This window comes from Argiope bruennichi, chromosome 6, assembly GCF_947563725.1.
Source record: "Argiope bruennichi chromosome 6, qqArgBrue1.1, whole genome shotgun sequence".
Taxonomy (NCBI): domain Eukaryota; kingdom Metazoa; phylum Arthropoda; class Arachnida; order Araneae; family Araneidae; genus Argiope; species Argiope bruennichi.
This window is the reverse complement of record NC_079156.1, coordinates 35,997,041-36,013,569: the sequence shown is the minus strand read 5'-3', so window position 1 is coordinate 36,013,569 and position 16,529 is coordinate 35,997,041. Positions and strand designations below refer to the sequence as shown.

The 16,529-nt window shown below is 33.7% G+C and overlaps 1 protein-coding gene across 1 annotated transcript in view; it reads left to right on the top strand.

The window, feature by feature from the left end:
• The window catches only part of LOC129971586 (guanine nucleotide exchange factor DBS-like), a 209,037-nt gene that overhangs the window by 90,013 nt on the left and 102,495 nt on the right, over window positions 1–16,529 (top strand). The window contains exon 3 of the mRNA XM_056085487.1: window positions 6,524–6,706. Within this exon, the coding sequence (XP_055941462.1) occupies window positions 6,524–6,706 (183 nt within the window). The remainder of the gene's footprint in view (window positions 1–6,523; window positions 6,707–16,529) is intronic.

Below are 16,529 nucleotides of genomic sequence, written 5' to 3'. Positions count from 1 at the left end.
CTGCGAACTGATATCGAAATTAAAGAATGTGATTGACAAATTATTAGATTTTAAAAAAAATTAGAGCAATTAAGTTTAAGAAAAGCGAGTGTGTCCGATTTGATCAATTATCGATACCCGAATTCATGACAGGATGTTATTATAAATATTTGTTCCAGAAAAATGGAACAACGCAATATACTAAATCGTTTATCATCGGTTCATTTTTCCCTTTTTTTGCTAAGGAATGTCAGCCTTTTTTTGACCTAGTGAGCAATGATTAACCAATTCGTAAATTTGTTTACTGTGAGTTTATACTAAATTAGGAAAATCAACATTAGCCTTTCACCTTATAGTTTTACTACGACTTCTTAGTTTTAAATAATACATATCTCGATAATTGTAAACAAATTATATTAAAAAGCATAGATAATTGCATAAAAATGTTGTAAAAAGTCTTCTTTTATATATTTTTTTTTATATTTTCGTATTTTGCATCGAAAACTTGTATATCTCTAATTTTTCCATATTACTGTTTTCTATTGTGTGGGTTATAATTTCTCTGTGATGCTCTCTTCCCTTGGAGATCGCAGGTAAATAGTTCTAAAAAGTAAAATGTGTATGCTTTTATTATTTTTTGAGATCTTCATGCATTCATAGTAGAAAACTTTAAATATTATTGAAGAAACTTTTTATTATTGAAATATTAGATGAAAATATGAATGGTTCTTCTATATTGAATTCTCCTGAGAAAACCTTTATTATTTTTTTAAGTATTATTTATATGTTGATCAAAGAAGTGTTTTTCTGTATTATTAATACAGGATCAGAATTTTAATTTGAGGGCAACGCATATTAAGTTAACCGAAGTTAATTTAGTGATTATATATTGTGCATGTTACTGTGAGGACAAATATCGATATTCTCCGATGAATCTTAACATTCTCATAGTCCGAAGTGTCTTCTAAATATCATTATTTCTTACCTACGCCGACAAGTGTCGATATGCATTCACTAATGGTGAATTCTGAATTTTTTTTTTTTTTTTTTTTTGATTAAGACAAAACTGCAACTTTTTAAGTCATACTTTATTATTGTGACATATTTCAGTGTGCATCAAAATAAGATAATTCTTAAATAACAGAACATGTAAATAAACTATTATACCTAAAAAGAACAATGCATTCTAAATTAGGAAAAAAATCCAATTATTAAATTAAAAAATATCATTTGATTGTTGTTGTACAGTATTTATTGCAACAACTTAAACTGTTATGTTTGCTCCTCTGGCTGTGTCTTCTCGGAATCTTATTTCACCTCTCACCAGTGCTTATCTGCGCTTTTTAACATAAACCGACGATGATAATAATGTATAAGAAAATATCCAAATGTTCTGCCTTTCATCTATCGATTTAGCATGTGTCGACATTCACATCAGAACACCCACCTTCTTTAATTTCAAGCTTTTGTGGTAGCGCATACTTGTGATATAAAAGATAGTGATATTAAAACGACATTTCTTTGTCTTTATTAAAACACCTGCTCATGTAGTCTTCCCGAAATTTTCCCGTATCTCGTTTAATAAAGGTGTCATTCCCCCCCCCATAAAATTATAGACCTTGGACCGAGTCGTGAATGCAACAAGTGATTCTTTATTTTCTAACAGGAGAGTAGTGTGCTTCGTAGTATAGAAAAATAAACGGTATTTGTGTATTAAATACATGCCATTTGCAAACAATAGCTATCTTTAGCATGAAGCTAGTTTGCAAATTTTGGTGATTTATCTTTGGGATGCGATTAATACACAAGTGCCAGAAAATCGAATATGTATTTTTGACGATATTGCCTCCAACTTTTCCGATTAAAACCAAATTTTAGCATAGAACTACAACTATAGGCATAAAATCGCATGCCAAATTTCATTGATTTAAGTCATTGCGTTTACATGCATGTGAAAGTACTGACCGGTTAAACGGTTAATACTTTGTCTGATTTGGTTCGGATTTAATAAGAATCCTCTGTGAACCAAATTTTATCAGTGTAGCTCTTATTGTTTTGTAGTCATCGTGTTCACTTGTAATGGGATGAGCAGTGTGAACGGATTTCGTTCGGAATTTAGCAGATATCTACAAAATTTGCGTTAAGATCTATACCAAAATTCATCTGTCTAGCTGGAAGAGTCTTTGGGTTATCGTATTCACAGACAGAGAGGCATAAGGGTAAAAATTTGTTTTTCGGTCTCAGAAATGTTTGAAACGTAGAAATTTCTCAAAATCTTTGGTTGAAATTTTTTGACTATTATAACAGTTTCTGTTTTTATGCTTATCCCCCTTTGGATTGAACTCTAATTCAAGCCAAGTAAGAGATCAAAGAAAGAGGGAGGCAGTAGCTTCTGAGGGTAAAGACCGCTGAGGACCCGAGGTCAGAAGTCTGACTCTATCTCATACGATGGCACTCGCACACTCGTCTGCACAACCACTTTTCACAGGGGGGTGGGGCTCTTTCACACACCTCACAGACAGAACACGACCATGCCCGAACCAGGACTCGAACCCGGGACGCCTAGGTTCCGGGGAAGACGCGCTACATCTAGGCCAGGACGCCGGCTTTCTCTTTTTATAATTCCTATATGTGAAAGTAAAAAAGCACTACTGTTTGTTTTTTTTAAAAAAAAATAAGTTTTTAAAAAGTTGCTGGGTATTATCAAAGGACAAATTTTGCGTCAGTCAACTCCCTAATAACGTGGTGTGTTTTTTTTTAACTGTCATTTTTAATGAAGTTCTCCGTCTGTCTAAATAATTGCAAGTGTTCAGGTCTCATCACCGAAACCACCATCGTACTTTTATTTTTCTCGAGAATTTATCATGTCTCGTTCCCCAAACATGTTCTTGACCTGAAACAGGTTCTTGGTATATTTTTTTTGTTTAAAGAGATAACTCATGCTAAAATACGAGTGGCATTTTATCACCTCATACTGACTGAATAAAAAATAAATCGGGCTGTTAAAATTGCTTGGATCTTGTTGTAACTAAACGATTGCGAAACCTCAGCGACTACTAATAATGATCAAAAAGAGCTGGTCTGGTAATTTATATTCCTGATTCTCGCGTGATAAAGTCATTGTGTCTGAATAAAAAGGTTATTAGTCATGTCACGAGATAAGTGTGCTGAAACTTTTACTGACTAAATTTCACTTAAAAATTATTAAAGTGTGTTTTAACTGGTTTTTATCTTTAAACTCCTACACGTTTGAAAAGGTAGAAGTGTTAGTGAATTTAGACATATAAGTTGGTAATGCAATTCAATTCCTTATTTGTGTTATTTACTCTATCTAACTAGATGTGATTTTTTTTTTGTTATGTAAATTTGTAATTATTTGAATCAACTGTCCACTGAACACTTAAATTGGTCATTTTTTATTTGAATTATAACGTATGTTAATGACTTTATTTTAGATTATAAATGTGAAAATTCGATGTACAAGTTACACTGGGACACTGCAGATAAGGGTTAAGAACAAAATTTTAATTTAGTAACCGGCTTTAGCGACCAGTTGGTTGGCCGTGGATATTGGCTGCTTTTCCATTAAATATTCACATAATTTTGATGTTCATGATTTCTTCAAATACGTATTTTTAACCCTCTGGCTGCGTAATTTTTAAAAATCTCCATTTAGATGCGATGTCTGCAAATAAGTTTAAATATTTTTCAATCAAAGTGAACTAATACTATGTGTTACATGATAATAATATGATATTATGAAAATCTGTTATCGTAAAAATAAATACTCTAAACTGCGAAAAACGCAGGAATGGACTGATTGCCAACCCTCTGAAATTGCGGGATAAGCAGCTGGAGGGTTAAGCAAAGAATTGTGATATATATTAGAGTTGTATTATTTTAATAGCCTTACACTTATTCTGTTTATTGTGTAGATGAACCTTCCTAAAGAGCTCAAATCCCATGACTTCCCAAAATATATATATCATCAAAAGACACAGTTATTCTCTTTAATTGTTAGTAAGAGAACAAGACTTTTTGAACTTATTTCATTTACGACCACTTTTGAGACAAAAATTTCGCGAGCATTAAATTGAAAATAAGTTAACATGTTTGAAGATAAAAGAAGAAAACATAGGGGAAACCAAATGAGAATACTTATTGGATCCATCAGCGGTTATTTTAAATTGGAAAATAATTTCAGAAAACTTCGGAATATATATTTGAAAGCAAGATAACCATGGCTTTTTAACTTGAGAGCGGTTACAACTTTTATATTATTTTGAAATGAATGTTATGAAGTTCATTCACTTTCGCGTACATGTTTTAAGAAAATGCAACATTAATTAGAGAAAGTGAAGGCAATAAACGAAAACATGTTATGCCATTAAATGTTAAAGAATCTGGAAGAATTCAGTGCAATTTCTCAGCCAATTTTGAGACCATTATTATTACAAGCTACTCTCTTTTAAGTTATAATATGCAGTATAAATCTTTGTGTATAAGTATTCTAAAAAGATTCGATATTTTTTCTTTAACTTAGACTTTGAAATTGTATAAGTATATTATCTACGTCAAAAAGTGTAGAGCAAAATTAATCTAAAAACAAAGATTTTTTAAAAAATATTTTCATCGTGAGTTACTGAACAAATTTGGCATGAGAAAAATCTATTAAATAGTAACGGCAAAAACTCTTTAGCCTTACCACTGATTTAATTCCATAATACTAGTGTTGAACTGTATTCATAAATTATGGTAAGGGCCGTGGTGGCCTGGTGGTAAGGTCTCGGCTTGTGAGCCTTAGGGCTTCAGATTCGAGACCCCATTCCATCAAAGAACCGCCGTGTAAGGGGATCAGTTGCACGATAAATCCGTCAGGGCCAAACGTCCTTCTGTTGGTGTGGTGTAGGGAGGGGGTGCCAGCTCAAGTGTCGTCCTCGTCATCTGATCGCGGTTCAAAATTACGAGGTCCGTCCCAAAATAAACCTAGTGTTGCTTTAAAACGGGACGTTAATATAACTAAACCAAACTAAATTATGGTATTGTTATTATTCCCATTTTAGATCCACATTTTATGAATATACTTTAAACTTCTAAGTAGAAATGCTGCAAATATTGTTTTGAGAACTTCTTAAAAATGTATCGTATCCTCAAATATTTCGTTCAAATTTTTTGGTATAATTTTGATTTATTCATAGCTATTCTTTTTCTTGACGCACTGGATTTTAAAATCTTATCATTGCCACTAATTATTACTTATAAAAATGTTTTAAGCGTTTTATGTGTTGTTCCACTCTGGCTTTTAAAAAAACACTAATATTATTAATTATTTTTAAAAATTTTAAATCCATTTTAAAGTTCCGAAATATAAGGAATTGTATTTCTACCATACAACACTAACACTTGTTTCTAGGCAGTACAAATGACTTTCAGGAAAAAGATGAGGATGCCGGATCCTTATTTAATGACCATTATTTCTATAAAAGGCTTGATTCATAAAAATTTTAATGGCGCTGTGCGTTTTTAAGTAACAGTATCTGTTACATTCAACCTCCTGTATCATGACTAATTCCTTTTATGCTGTGTCAAAATCGGGCCTAGCAAATTGGTAATAAAACAAATTAAGAAGGAAATTTCATAAACATTAAAATCGTTTTATGATATTGTAAATGCTGTATTAGAATCGTGTAGTGGGCAGTTTGATAGTAATACCGAGTAGGTAATGTGTTTTGCACTATACAGAAAAAAAAAACGGTTAAACTGTTATGGTATCCGAGTGAAGATAAAGTCCCGTGCACAAAAGATAAAAATAAAATTATCGCGAAATTTTTAATGATTTCATATTTAAAATTAACAGAATGATGATGATGATGATGTCGTGTCCGCGTTACCACGGAAAGAGGGTGCAGTAACTTTTGAGGGTAAAGACCCCTCAGCACCCGAGGGCAGAAGTCTGACTTCTAGCTCATATGAAGATGAAACACACACATTCGCTTGCACAACCCCTTTTTACAGGGGGGCACATTCACACACCTCACAGATAGAACACAGATGAAGAACAACCCTACCCGAACCGGGATTCGAACCCGGGACGCCTAGATCATGGAAGATGCGCTACCCCTAATTAACAGAATGGTAAAATTAAATTAATTCATGTGAAAATTAATCTCTAAAAATACCAAGTGGAAGGATTAATTATAAAATACCAGATTTTTTTTTTTTTGTTTGCATCAGACACTTTTATTAAAAAAAAAAAACCAAATCAATAACTTGTAGAAGAATTTGCCAGAACATCTTGGTAGTGTGTAAAACGTATACAGAACATTTTCAATTTCATTCTAAGGCAAACTCTACAATTGTCTATAGATAACTGCTTGTAGATTTTACTATCAAATCCTTTGACTCTTAATTTATTACTTTCTATTCAAAGTTATTGCTTATATCAGAATTTCATTTTTTTTTTTTTTTTTTTTGAATGCATGATGAATGAAGTTATTTGGTTATCTGATTGTTATGTAACAACCGTCATGTCTGTTCTTTACAGAAGGCTTCGGGCGTGGGCCTGCTTGTGGAGAGCTACCTGGGAGGCCTGTACACGCCTTTTTCATCAGTGCGGCGGCAGCTGACAGAGCAGGCCTTGCTTAGGTGCAGGGACATTGGACAGGAGCATTTTGAGGCCCATCATCTGAGTCCCACGGCAGGAATGCTCAAGACAGTCAGGGACTATGTGAGTATTTTTTTCCCCCTCTTTTACCTTGAGTGCAATTTGGACATAGATAAGTGACATGTCTCTGTGAATTTTCGGATACACCCTTTCAAGCTTTATTTGGTGCGGTTTTGTATATCAGATTAGACATGAACATATCCCTTGTAAAAACTTATTTCAGAAAAATTAGATATTTTTATGGAGCTAATGTCCTTGCATTTACTCCTAATGTTCGATGAAAATGGCTATATCTCAAAATAAGCAATGATTTTAAGCAACCGACTTTTTGTTAAATGAAAAAAAAAATGTTTTACAGGGCATTGTCAGACATCGATTAAATTGCTGGGAAGCTTAAAATTTAATTGCATTTCATTTCTTAATAGAGTTTTATATAAAGATTTCAAAGGGTTGAAAACGATATAGAATTCACTGGCAGAATTCTGAAGGGCAAAAAAATTGTGGCAGTAAATAAGAGCAATAATCTTAAGTAAAATATCTCTTGAAGCAATATGTATGCGATTTGAAATTTTGCATCTATTCGGTAGATGGGTCCTTAGTTCTACGTTGGAAGTCGTATATGGAAATCTATTTAAAATTCCGTTACCCATCAGTTAAGCGTGTTCAACTTATTATTTGAAAGCTATTCGATAAAAGTATATAATAGATAAGTCAGCCATCTGATTCTCCGACCCGCCACGAAGGCACACGGATTTAAACCATAAAACGGAATGACCGGACCGCCGCAACAGCAACACTGGCGGAAACTGTGGTTGAGTCCTAAGGGTCATCACCGGCCACGGTACAACCCTTCCCGAAGGAAGTACGTCCCGTCATCGATGGGAGAAGTCAGATCCCCCACCTATTTGTGTACCTTCCAGGGTGGCGAGATCCAACCACCATGCCGGAAGCAGCTCACCCTCATTCCGAGGTGCCCCCCGGGGGTTATATATAATAGATAAACATAATTATGTATGTATAATAAAAAAAATCCTCTCGGCAAGCTGGAAGGCAAAGATAGATTCCTTTACATCTCAGTTACTATCTGGCAACATAAATTGTTGATGTTAGGAACAGTTAAAATTAGGGCGTGAAAATCACTTTTCAGCCCCTAACTTATACGATATTGCAATTATCGACAAACTTGTTGCAACTAACAACTAATGCAAAAGTTGTTCGTCTTAATGAGGCACTCATTTGGCTAACTGAATTTTTCTATCTTCAATACCAAAAAAATTATAGCGAAAGGAAAATTTCCATCCCTTTTGAACTAGATGGGCCATTTACGAACTCGTCGGAAAATTTTACATTTCTGACAATATATTTCAAGCCAGTTAAAATCCAAATGAAATTACTCTAATTATTCTATTCACGGACAAAGCGTTATAATCATATATATAAACTTTTCAACGGAAGGCGGTTTTGGGTTCTAGGTATCATGAACGTTGAAGAAATTTCAGTAGGTAATCTTCCTATAAGAATCTGCATAAATCATATCTGAGGGACCGCGGTGGCCTGGTAGTAAGATCTCGGCTTCGGAACCGGAGGATTTCAAGTTCGAGATTTGATTCCTCCGAAGAACCGTCATGTAAGGGGGCCTGATCTATCTAAATCTATCGGGCCAAACGTCCTCCCGCTGGCATGATGTAGGAGTTTAGAGCGGGAGGAGGTGCCAGCCTAGGTGTCCTTCTGTTGGTGTGGTGTAGGGAGGGGGGTGCCAGCTCAAGTGTCGTCCTCGTCATCTGATCGCGGTTTAAAATTACAAGGTCCGTCCCAAAATAACCCTAGTGTTTGTTGCTTTAAAACGGGATGTTAATATAACTAAATTTACCTTAAATAAATCATATCTGTCATTATAATTACCGAATTTATCGGGTAATGTTTTGCTTACGACCAGATTAGAAGCAATGCCTGTTTTGTGCAATGAACTGTGTTTCTGAATTACAGGAAAAACTTCCAGATGTCAATCGTATATGATGCTATAATTATCAAGGTATGGAATTCAAATTTCGCATTCATTACGAATATCTACATCTTCTATCTCTCTGAAGACCCCGCCACCACATTTTCATAAATCATAATGGGAACATTGAACTAAGACCCATGTCGTTTCTTAAACTTACCCATAGGTTTTTATGGGGTCTTCGTAATTTACACCATTACCAGAATAGCATGTTCCAATCACACTCAGACCCATTTTTGAACATTGCTTCTGGAAGAATCATCTTGAAATCTTTTCTTCCTCCTCTGGGCAATTAAGCCATCGAAGCCTCCCCCATCTTCCTCCTGCAGCCGATTCGTAAATTTTATTCCACCCTTTTTCGCCCCCCCCCCCCTCTGGCGGCAGGAAGCAAGTTCGTATTTATTTAACGAGTTGGGTGGGATATGTTATTCGAAATGGAAATGAAAACACTTTCTCTGTTTCTGAATAAAGTTATTTTTTCTTTTTTTTAAAACCTTTTTCTTTTTGTAATAAATGTCACAGCAAGAGACGGCGGCAAAAGAAAAGAACGAGGCGTGACGGTGGGGAGCAGCTCATAGTTTTTTATTTTATTTATTTATTTTTCCTGGAGACCCGCTGTTCCGTTCAGGTGGACAGGTGTATGAAGTTCGCAACCAATATGCTGTACAAGCATATTGGATATATTACAGTTCTCTGAAGTCCTCATATTTTGTGGAGTATTTTTATAAACCTAATATTGCGAAAGTTACCCCATTATAGTCTTTATTGCTTTCCGTTAGGCACTTTTTTTATTTGTCTAAAAATCTGTCCATGTACTTTTTATAAAATGTGAGCTTCGCGCATGCTATAAAGGGATGTTGTAACAATGTCACTCTATGTTTGTAGTGTTTTTGCTTCCCTGCTTTTTTTATGAAAGCTAGTCACTTAATATATACGGTTAATTCGTACCATAGAAATGCAACCCGTTACATTTTCTTCGGATCTGCAATCTGTACAGCACCAGAGGATTGGCGGGGAAGAAAAGAAAATGTTGCTACCAAACATAAAGAAGTGTAAAAATTACTATTTAGTATAAAATATAAATTCAATCTTGTATCTCTATCTAAAAAGTCTTTTGGTATCTAAAAATGAGGGGGACCAAAATTTAAGCGTATTGAGTGTCTGAAAAAAGACTTGAAAACTATTAAGATGACAAATTGGGAAACCTAAGCCAAGACCAGAACGTCATGAAATGGAATTCTGAGAAAGGCCAGGGTCTGTCCGAGAATTGTCGTGCTATTGAAGAAAATAAAATACATGTTTAGGCATCAGACACCTTATGATTATAATTAGGATTATCTGATATATAATTCTTACTATCGGGATTAGGTGACAAAAGGTTTGAGACCAAATTTTACCAATCTTGTAAATGTATATGGATCAGATGCAAGTAAAATCTGTTATCATGGATAAAAGGTTTTCACTCTGTTGTTAATGATTTCTTTCAAAACAAATAGAAGGAGCAACAAAGGGCATTATAGTTTTGAACCATGATTAGAAGAAGAGTGTAAGTGCTGAGCTATTACCTTACTTTTCAATCATGCCCCTTGATGATAAATTTTCTTAGAGCCGTGAAAATTACGGCCATGTCAAAAAGAAATTGCACCTGAGGAAATCTGTCGTTGAAAATTATTTTTTTATCAATTCATTTACATTTAAATTAACTTAATCGTATTTTGAAATCGATATAGATATACCAAATTAATAGTTTATTATTATTTATCTTCATATACCTATGTTCCAGAAGTTGCATTTATATCAGTTACCCATTCTATTAAGCAATCGATTCTTCCACTATTACACTGTGATATGATTCTTCTTTCTGTTCGACATATGACTCTTCCATTTAACTACTCTGTAATTTGCAGATCTCTGTCTTATTCGACATGCAATTCCTCCATTCAACTGCTCTGTGATAAACAAAGATAAAAAATTTAACAGCGGCAACATATTATTACATCCATTACAAAATTTGCATTGGCTACTTTTTATGTCTTTCCATGTTGTCACCGGCTTTGTATGCGCCTTGTTTTCAATGACGTGGAAGCCATAGAATAAATAAAACAGCATCAGTTTTGTCGATGGTTCGGATGGGACGGCCTATCGCTTTAATTATCTCTGTGACATCTCCAGAACAAATGCCTCTAAATGGTTCTTTATTTTTCTAAATTAAAAAATAAACACGGGGCTTAAATTCTCTTAACCCGAACGAATAAAGAAATTGTACTATTGTTACTTTTTAATTGCGAATCTGTATCATTGCTTCTCTGTACAATTAATCTCATAGTAAGAAAGAGAATTTTGAAGATATTTTAATGAATGTTGAATGGATGCTAGGCCAATGACTCTCGACACCTTTGCGACGAATTTGGCTGGCGAACTTTGGCAACAAAAATGGAGGTTCTCGAAAATACAGTATTTATTACAGTATTATTATATCTATTAGGACTCGAAATGCAGAGTTATTTTCAGAAAGGTATGTGGCTTATTCAAATAATCTATCGAAACTCAAAGGGATAAAGCGAGTGAATCAAATGCATTCTCTCTTTAAAATGTTGATTGCAGAACAAACTCGCCTGTTGTTTCCACTGAACTGTTTTCTATTTAACGGTCTGTTATCTGCGTGTGAGTTGTGGATTTTTTTAAGTGCTGTTTTATATAGGCTCGGCCGATATTTTCTTGCGGAATAAAATGTCATTATTCGTTATCGAGCTCGGAGGACTTCTTCCCGTGCATTCACCGATTTTTTGTAACTGTTTTAGTAATTTTTTTTTTTTTTTTTTTTTTTTTTTTTTGATCGCTTCATCGAAACCATAAACGGAACTGATGCTGATTTAAGTGTGATTTTCATATCGCTGGAAAGAAGTTGCATAAAGCGATGATTATACCAATGTTGTCTCAGTGGTAATTATACGATTGCTGTTAATATATGTCTAACCTTTGTAGCTTGTTTGATTTTAATGATTTCTTCTATATTTAGGAGGATGTGAAAGCGAATTGTTATTTTTGTAAACTATTTACTTTAAATTGTAATTTTTTTAAAAAATATATATTAGATTATAAATACGTCATAGATCTTTAAAAAAAACTTCAAAAACAAAACACACTGCTCTTGAAAATATATTACAAGTTTTAATTTTTTGCTTAAAATATTTTATTTTTTTAATATATATATACAGAAAAATGTTTGTAAATATATATAAACACAATATAAAAACACATTTGAAACAATACTAAGTATTATTTCGCGATTCCATTTAAAAGATAATTCTTTTAGACATATTGTTACAGGAAGACACTGAGTTTTCATTAGAATTCTATCCTTTTCTGACAAAGATTAAAAAAAAAATCATATTAATCAAAGCAAATTGATATTAAATTTGCTTTAAAATAATATCAAAATAAAAAAATTAATGTTATTAAAAATTGATATTATTTAATAAATAAATAAATTGATGAAATTGATTGATATTATTTAAAAACTTTTGTTACATAAAATGCATTCCCATTAATTTAATATTTGGCATGAATCTTTATTAAAAATTTTGTTATTCCTACAAAAATTAAGACATCTAGCACGCTTTAAAGATATTTAGGAAAAAGGAGAATCACTTTGAGAAGAAGAATCGTTTCGAGAACAAAAAATAGATTTGCTCCTCTAAAACCATTAAATATTAATTTTACTTAACTATAATTTTGTATTGCATATTTAGTCATTTATTTGCATATATTTTCAAGATGTGATGTTTTAAAAAAAATTTCACATTTCACTTTTTTTTTTTTTTTTGCTAATTGCAAAGTCTACAGTCCCTTTAATCGGAATAATGTTAAGGATCATTGTCGCGCACCCTTTCATCCGTCGATTAGGGTCAAATTCATTCTTGAACCATTTTTGTTCTCTGAGACCCTCCCCTTGACCGAGGAAACTCCCTCCCCACCCATATGAAGGGTGAATCACTCTTTGCTTTCACCTTCCGTGGGTGTGGACGCTCTCCAAAAATCTCTCCGTTTCGGCAGATATTTTTTTTAACCGATGAAAGATTTTCTTACACCCCTCATACCTGCAAAAGATGACAAATGGGTGAAAAAAACAGAAGTTGCAGTTCAAGGCCGGCTCATAAATCTGAAATAAGCTGATTTTAAATGAGTAAAACACATGCACTATTGGATAATAACAACAATGGGAAAACAAATATGTGCTAGGGCGTGATCCCTCAAAAAGATAACTGGTAACTTATGATTATTTTATTACCCTCTTTTACACCCATTCTTTCGTGAAATGGAATAAACGTTTCTGACGTATTTCGCCATACTTCCCTTCGTAGGTGTTAATAGCGCCTAATCGTGAATAGAAGCCAAGATGCTCATGTATGCGAATTTTTTCACATTTTGCAATACACGTTTTCTACATTTAATTCTCGTAACCTTGTACACACGAAGGAAAATGAAAATACGGAAGAATCTTGATTATTTTAATAAGTTGGGCCAAAAAATTTTGAAAAAAAAAAGCCTGAATTTTTTTATATACTTTTTATTATCAGGGCCTGACTAAGGCAGTTCTCCGGGCCCCCGCATCAGAGTGGACCCCCAAATCGAATAGAAAGTTTACTTTACGTTTCCTTCTTTAATGAACTTGCTTCATTACTGAAGTAGTGAAGCAGAGGGGGCCCCCGAAGATGCTTTTGCCCCGGGCCCCAATTAGGCTAAATCGGTCCCTTTCTATTATACTCCCTAATAAAGATGCTACCTCCCCATACTCGAATAAAAGCTCTGTTTATTCCCCCCCCCCCTCACTCTAACAATCCTCTGACAAGGCCATGAACACTATAAGTTCTCAGGTTTTTATTTTCAGAAGCACATGAGCGTTTTATGCTTAGTAGCATAGTGAAGAAAAATGAATATTAACTTTGGACGTAGCTTTATTGACCGATCGAAGCAAAAATTTAACATAGAATTGGATGCTAACGTACCAAATTTCATTTATCTAAATCGTTGCGTTTTTGAGTTATAGCATTTATATGAATGCGAATGTATAGACTGACAGACTTTGCTAAAACAGTGCAAAAAATTTTATTCATCTTGTTCTTTGTATTGTGATATTACTCTATTCACTTGTTTGCAGACAATCAGACGGACAAACCTTCTGTGATTGGATTTTACTCAAAACTTAATGGAAATCTACAAACTTTGCATAAAGACCATATAACAAATTTTATTCTTCTAGCTGAAAGCGTTCTTGGATTATCTTGTTCACAGACAGACAGGCGTAATTTAAAAAAATTTTCAGACTCGATGATGATGTCGTGTCCGCGGTACCACGGAAAGGAGGGTGCAGTAGCTTCTGAGGGTAAAGACCCCTGAGCACCCGAGGGCAGAAGTCTGACTTCTAGCTCAAATGAAGATGAAACACACACACATTCGCTTGCACAACCACTTTTTACAGGGGGGCACATTCACACACCTCACAGATAGAACACAGTAACAACCATGCCCGAACCGGGACTCGAACCCAGGACGCCCAGGTCAACGGGAAGACGCGCTACCCCTATGCAAGGACGCCGGCTTTCGGACTCAATTAAGTCTAAAATTGGGAGATTTATCAATATATGGTTGTCAAATTTTTGGACAATTTCAATACTTTTTCTCTGTAAATTTCGCAGAAAAGGTTAAAAATTTTTTTATTATATATCTTGTATGTGAAATTGTCCTAGTTAAAAAAAATTGTACATGTATTAACTCGTATTTCTTTCATAAATTTCTTTCAAATCTCTCTGTTATCTCATGTATATGAGAAAGCCAGAAACAAGTCTCGAGGAAGAATGGTACAGGAGAATTGCATCGAATACCCTTTCACGTGGCAAGATCCACTCCATAGTAAACCATATTCATAAATACCAAGACCTCTTCAAGACTACACAATAGCTGAGACCAAAATGCCACTTGTCAAAATTAGCCGAAATTATAACTTCAAAAGTCCCTCAAAAGTGCAGTTCCCACAAAGGAAATCAAAACCACAGGATTCAGACGGACGCTACAGATTTCTGACTCTTTAGTGATTACTTATATGCTTATACATGTCATACAGATGTTGTCAATGTAATTTATCAATTTTTCAGTTAGTAATCTCATTTCCCTGTAAGTTCAACTCAAAGTCACCATTTGTTTAAGTATTCTTGTCCCATCTATCCAGTTATTACATCACCAAAAAATTGAATATAGTCATGTAGGATTTGACACCAATGGGATTCTCTCTGGAGAACCCTGGATGGTCTGTCGTCTCTTTCTTTCTATCAACAATTTTCTTTCTTTTTTTTTTTTTTTCCTTCCATCTTGTGCTTATCCAACTGGTTAGATAACTTAGTGTTATAGGCACCGGAGGCACAGGATGGCGTTATGTTATGTTATCTCATGTATTATATTTGCACATGATCGCATTGCACTAATGACTTAATAAGTAAATAATAACAATACATGAAATATTCTAGAAACATCACAAATGATCTTAAATTATACAAAAAACAAGTCATTTATGTAGTTAATATGTAAACTACAGGGACTTTTTCATTTCATATGTTTATCACATTCAGTATGTAAAAGAATTACAAAAGTAGACAAAATCATTATATTTAAAGAAGTATAGTTAATATGCGCACTTCTAATTCATATACTTATAATAAACAATATGTATAAATATTTCAAAAATTGTCCAAATTCATTGATCATTTTCTTTTAAAATTCAATATCTTTCTCTAAATCAAAATTCAATTTAAAATTTCTTTAAAATTCAAGATTTTTCCTTCTGTGCTCGAGGACTTCAAACTGATAACCCGATTTTTGTCGTATATGTGAATTTGGTGTATATTAAATCAGACATCGTGGGTCAAACATTTTTCCATAAGTGTGGTGTGGAAGTTTGGAGAATGGGAGGTGATACTAACCAGATGTCATCCGGCCGCTGTTCAAAATGGCAAAATAGTCCACGAATTGCTTCAAAACTGAGTGTTAATAGGGCGAGACACAATTGACCCTTCTTTAAAAAATGAAATAGAAAGAAATCTTATATTTTATACTATATCAATCCATCCCTTATACTTCTTTAATTCTAAAGATGCCTGAATAATTAAAAGTCGGTATTTGATTGAAATGCCGAATTTTTCGAATTAAAAGGCAGATGACCCCTAACATCCTGTTTACTGATTTCAGAATTAATTTTTTTTTCTGTTCGTAAACAATCATAATCAACCATTTGTAATATTTTCTTAATAATCAAGTCCGTGCCCTCAGATTACTATAATTCTTTTAGACATAATATTTTATAACTTACTGAAACTTCCGTTTCACGCCAATCTTCGTGTATGTCTCTCCTAAATGTAGTTAGCTTTTTCTTAGTAGCTTAACGCTTTCTTTTTTATGTATTAGTGAATGAATCTGTAATGATTTTCCAACAGTCCATTGTCTGCCAATGAGTCGACAGATATAAAGTCTTGCAGACAAAAAAAAGAATGGCATAAACTGAAAATGATGATAGCTTTTTCGTGATGGATATCTTTGGCGACTTTCCATCACGTAACAATTGCAAATGAACATTGGATCATTAGTTAATCGGCTTAACTATCTAATCTAGCATTAGACTTTCTGTTGCTCTGCGTTGTGTCAGATGGTTTTTCTTAAATCGAACTTCAATGATAGCTACTTTTTACGAATAAGGAAAAGAGTTTAAATAAAGTATAAGAATATATACAGGGAAGAAAATGCTTCATTAATTGGTGAGATTTTCATTTCAATATCTTAAAATTCCTTTCAATGATTCTTAATAAATTTTACAATGACGGTTTTCATATCCTA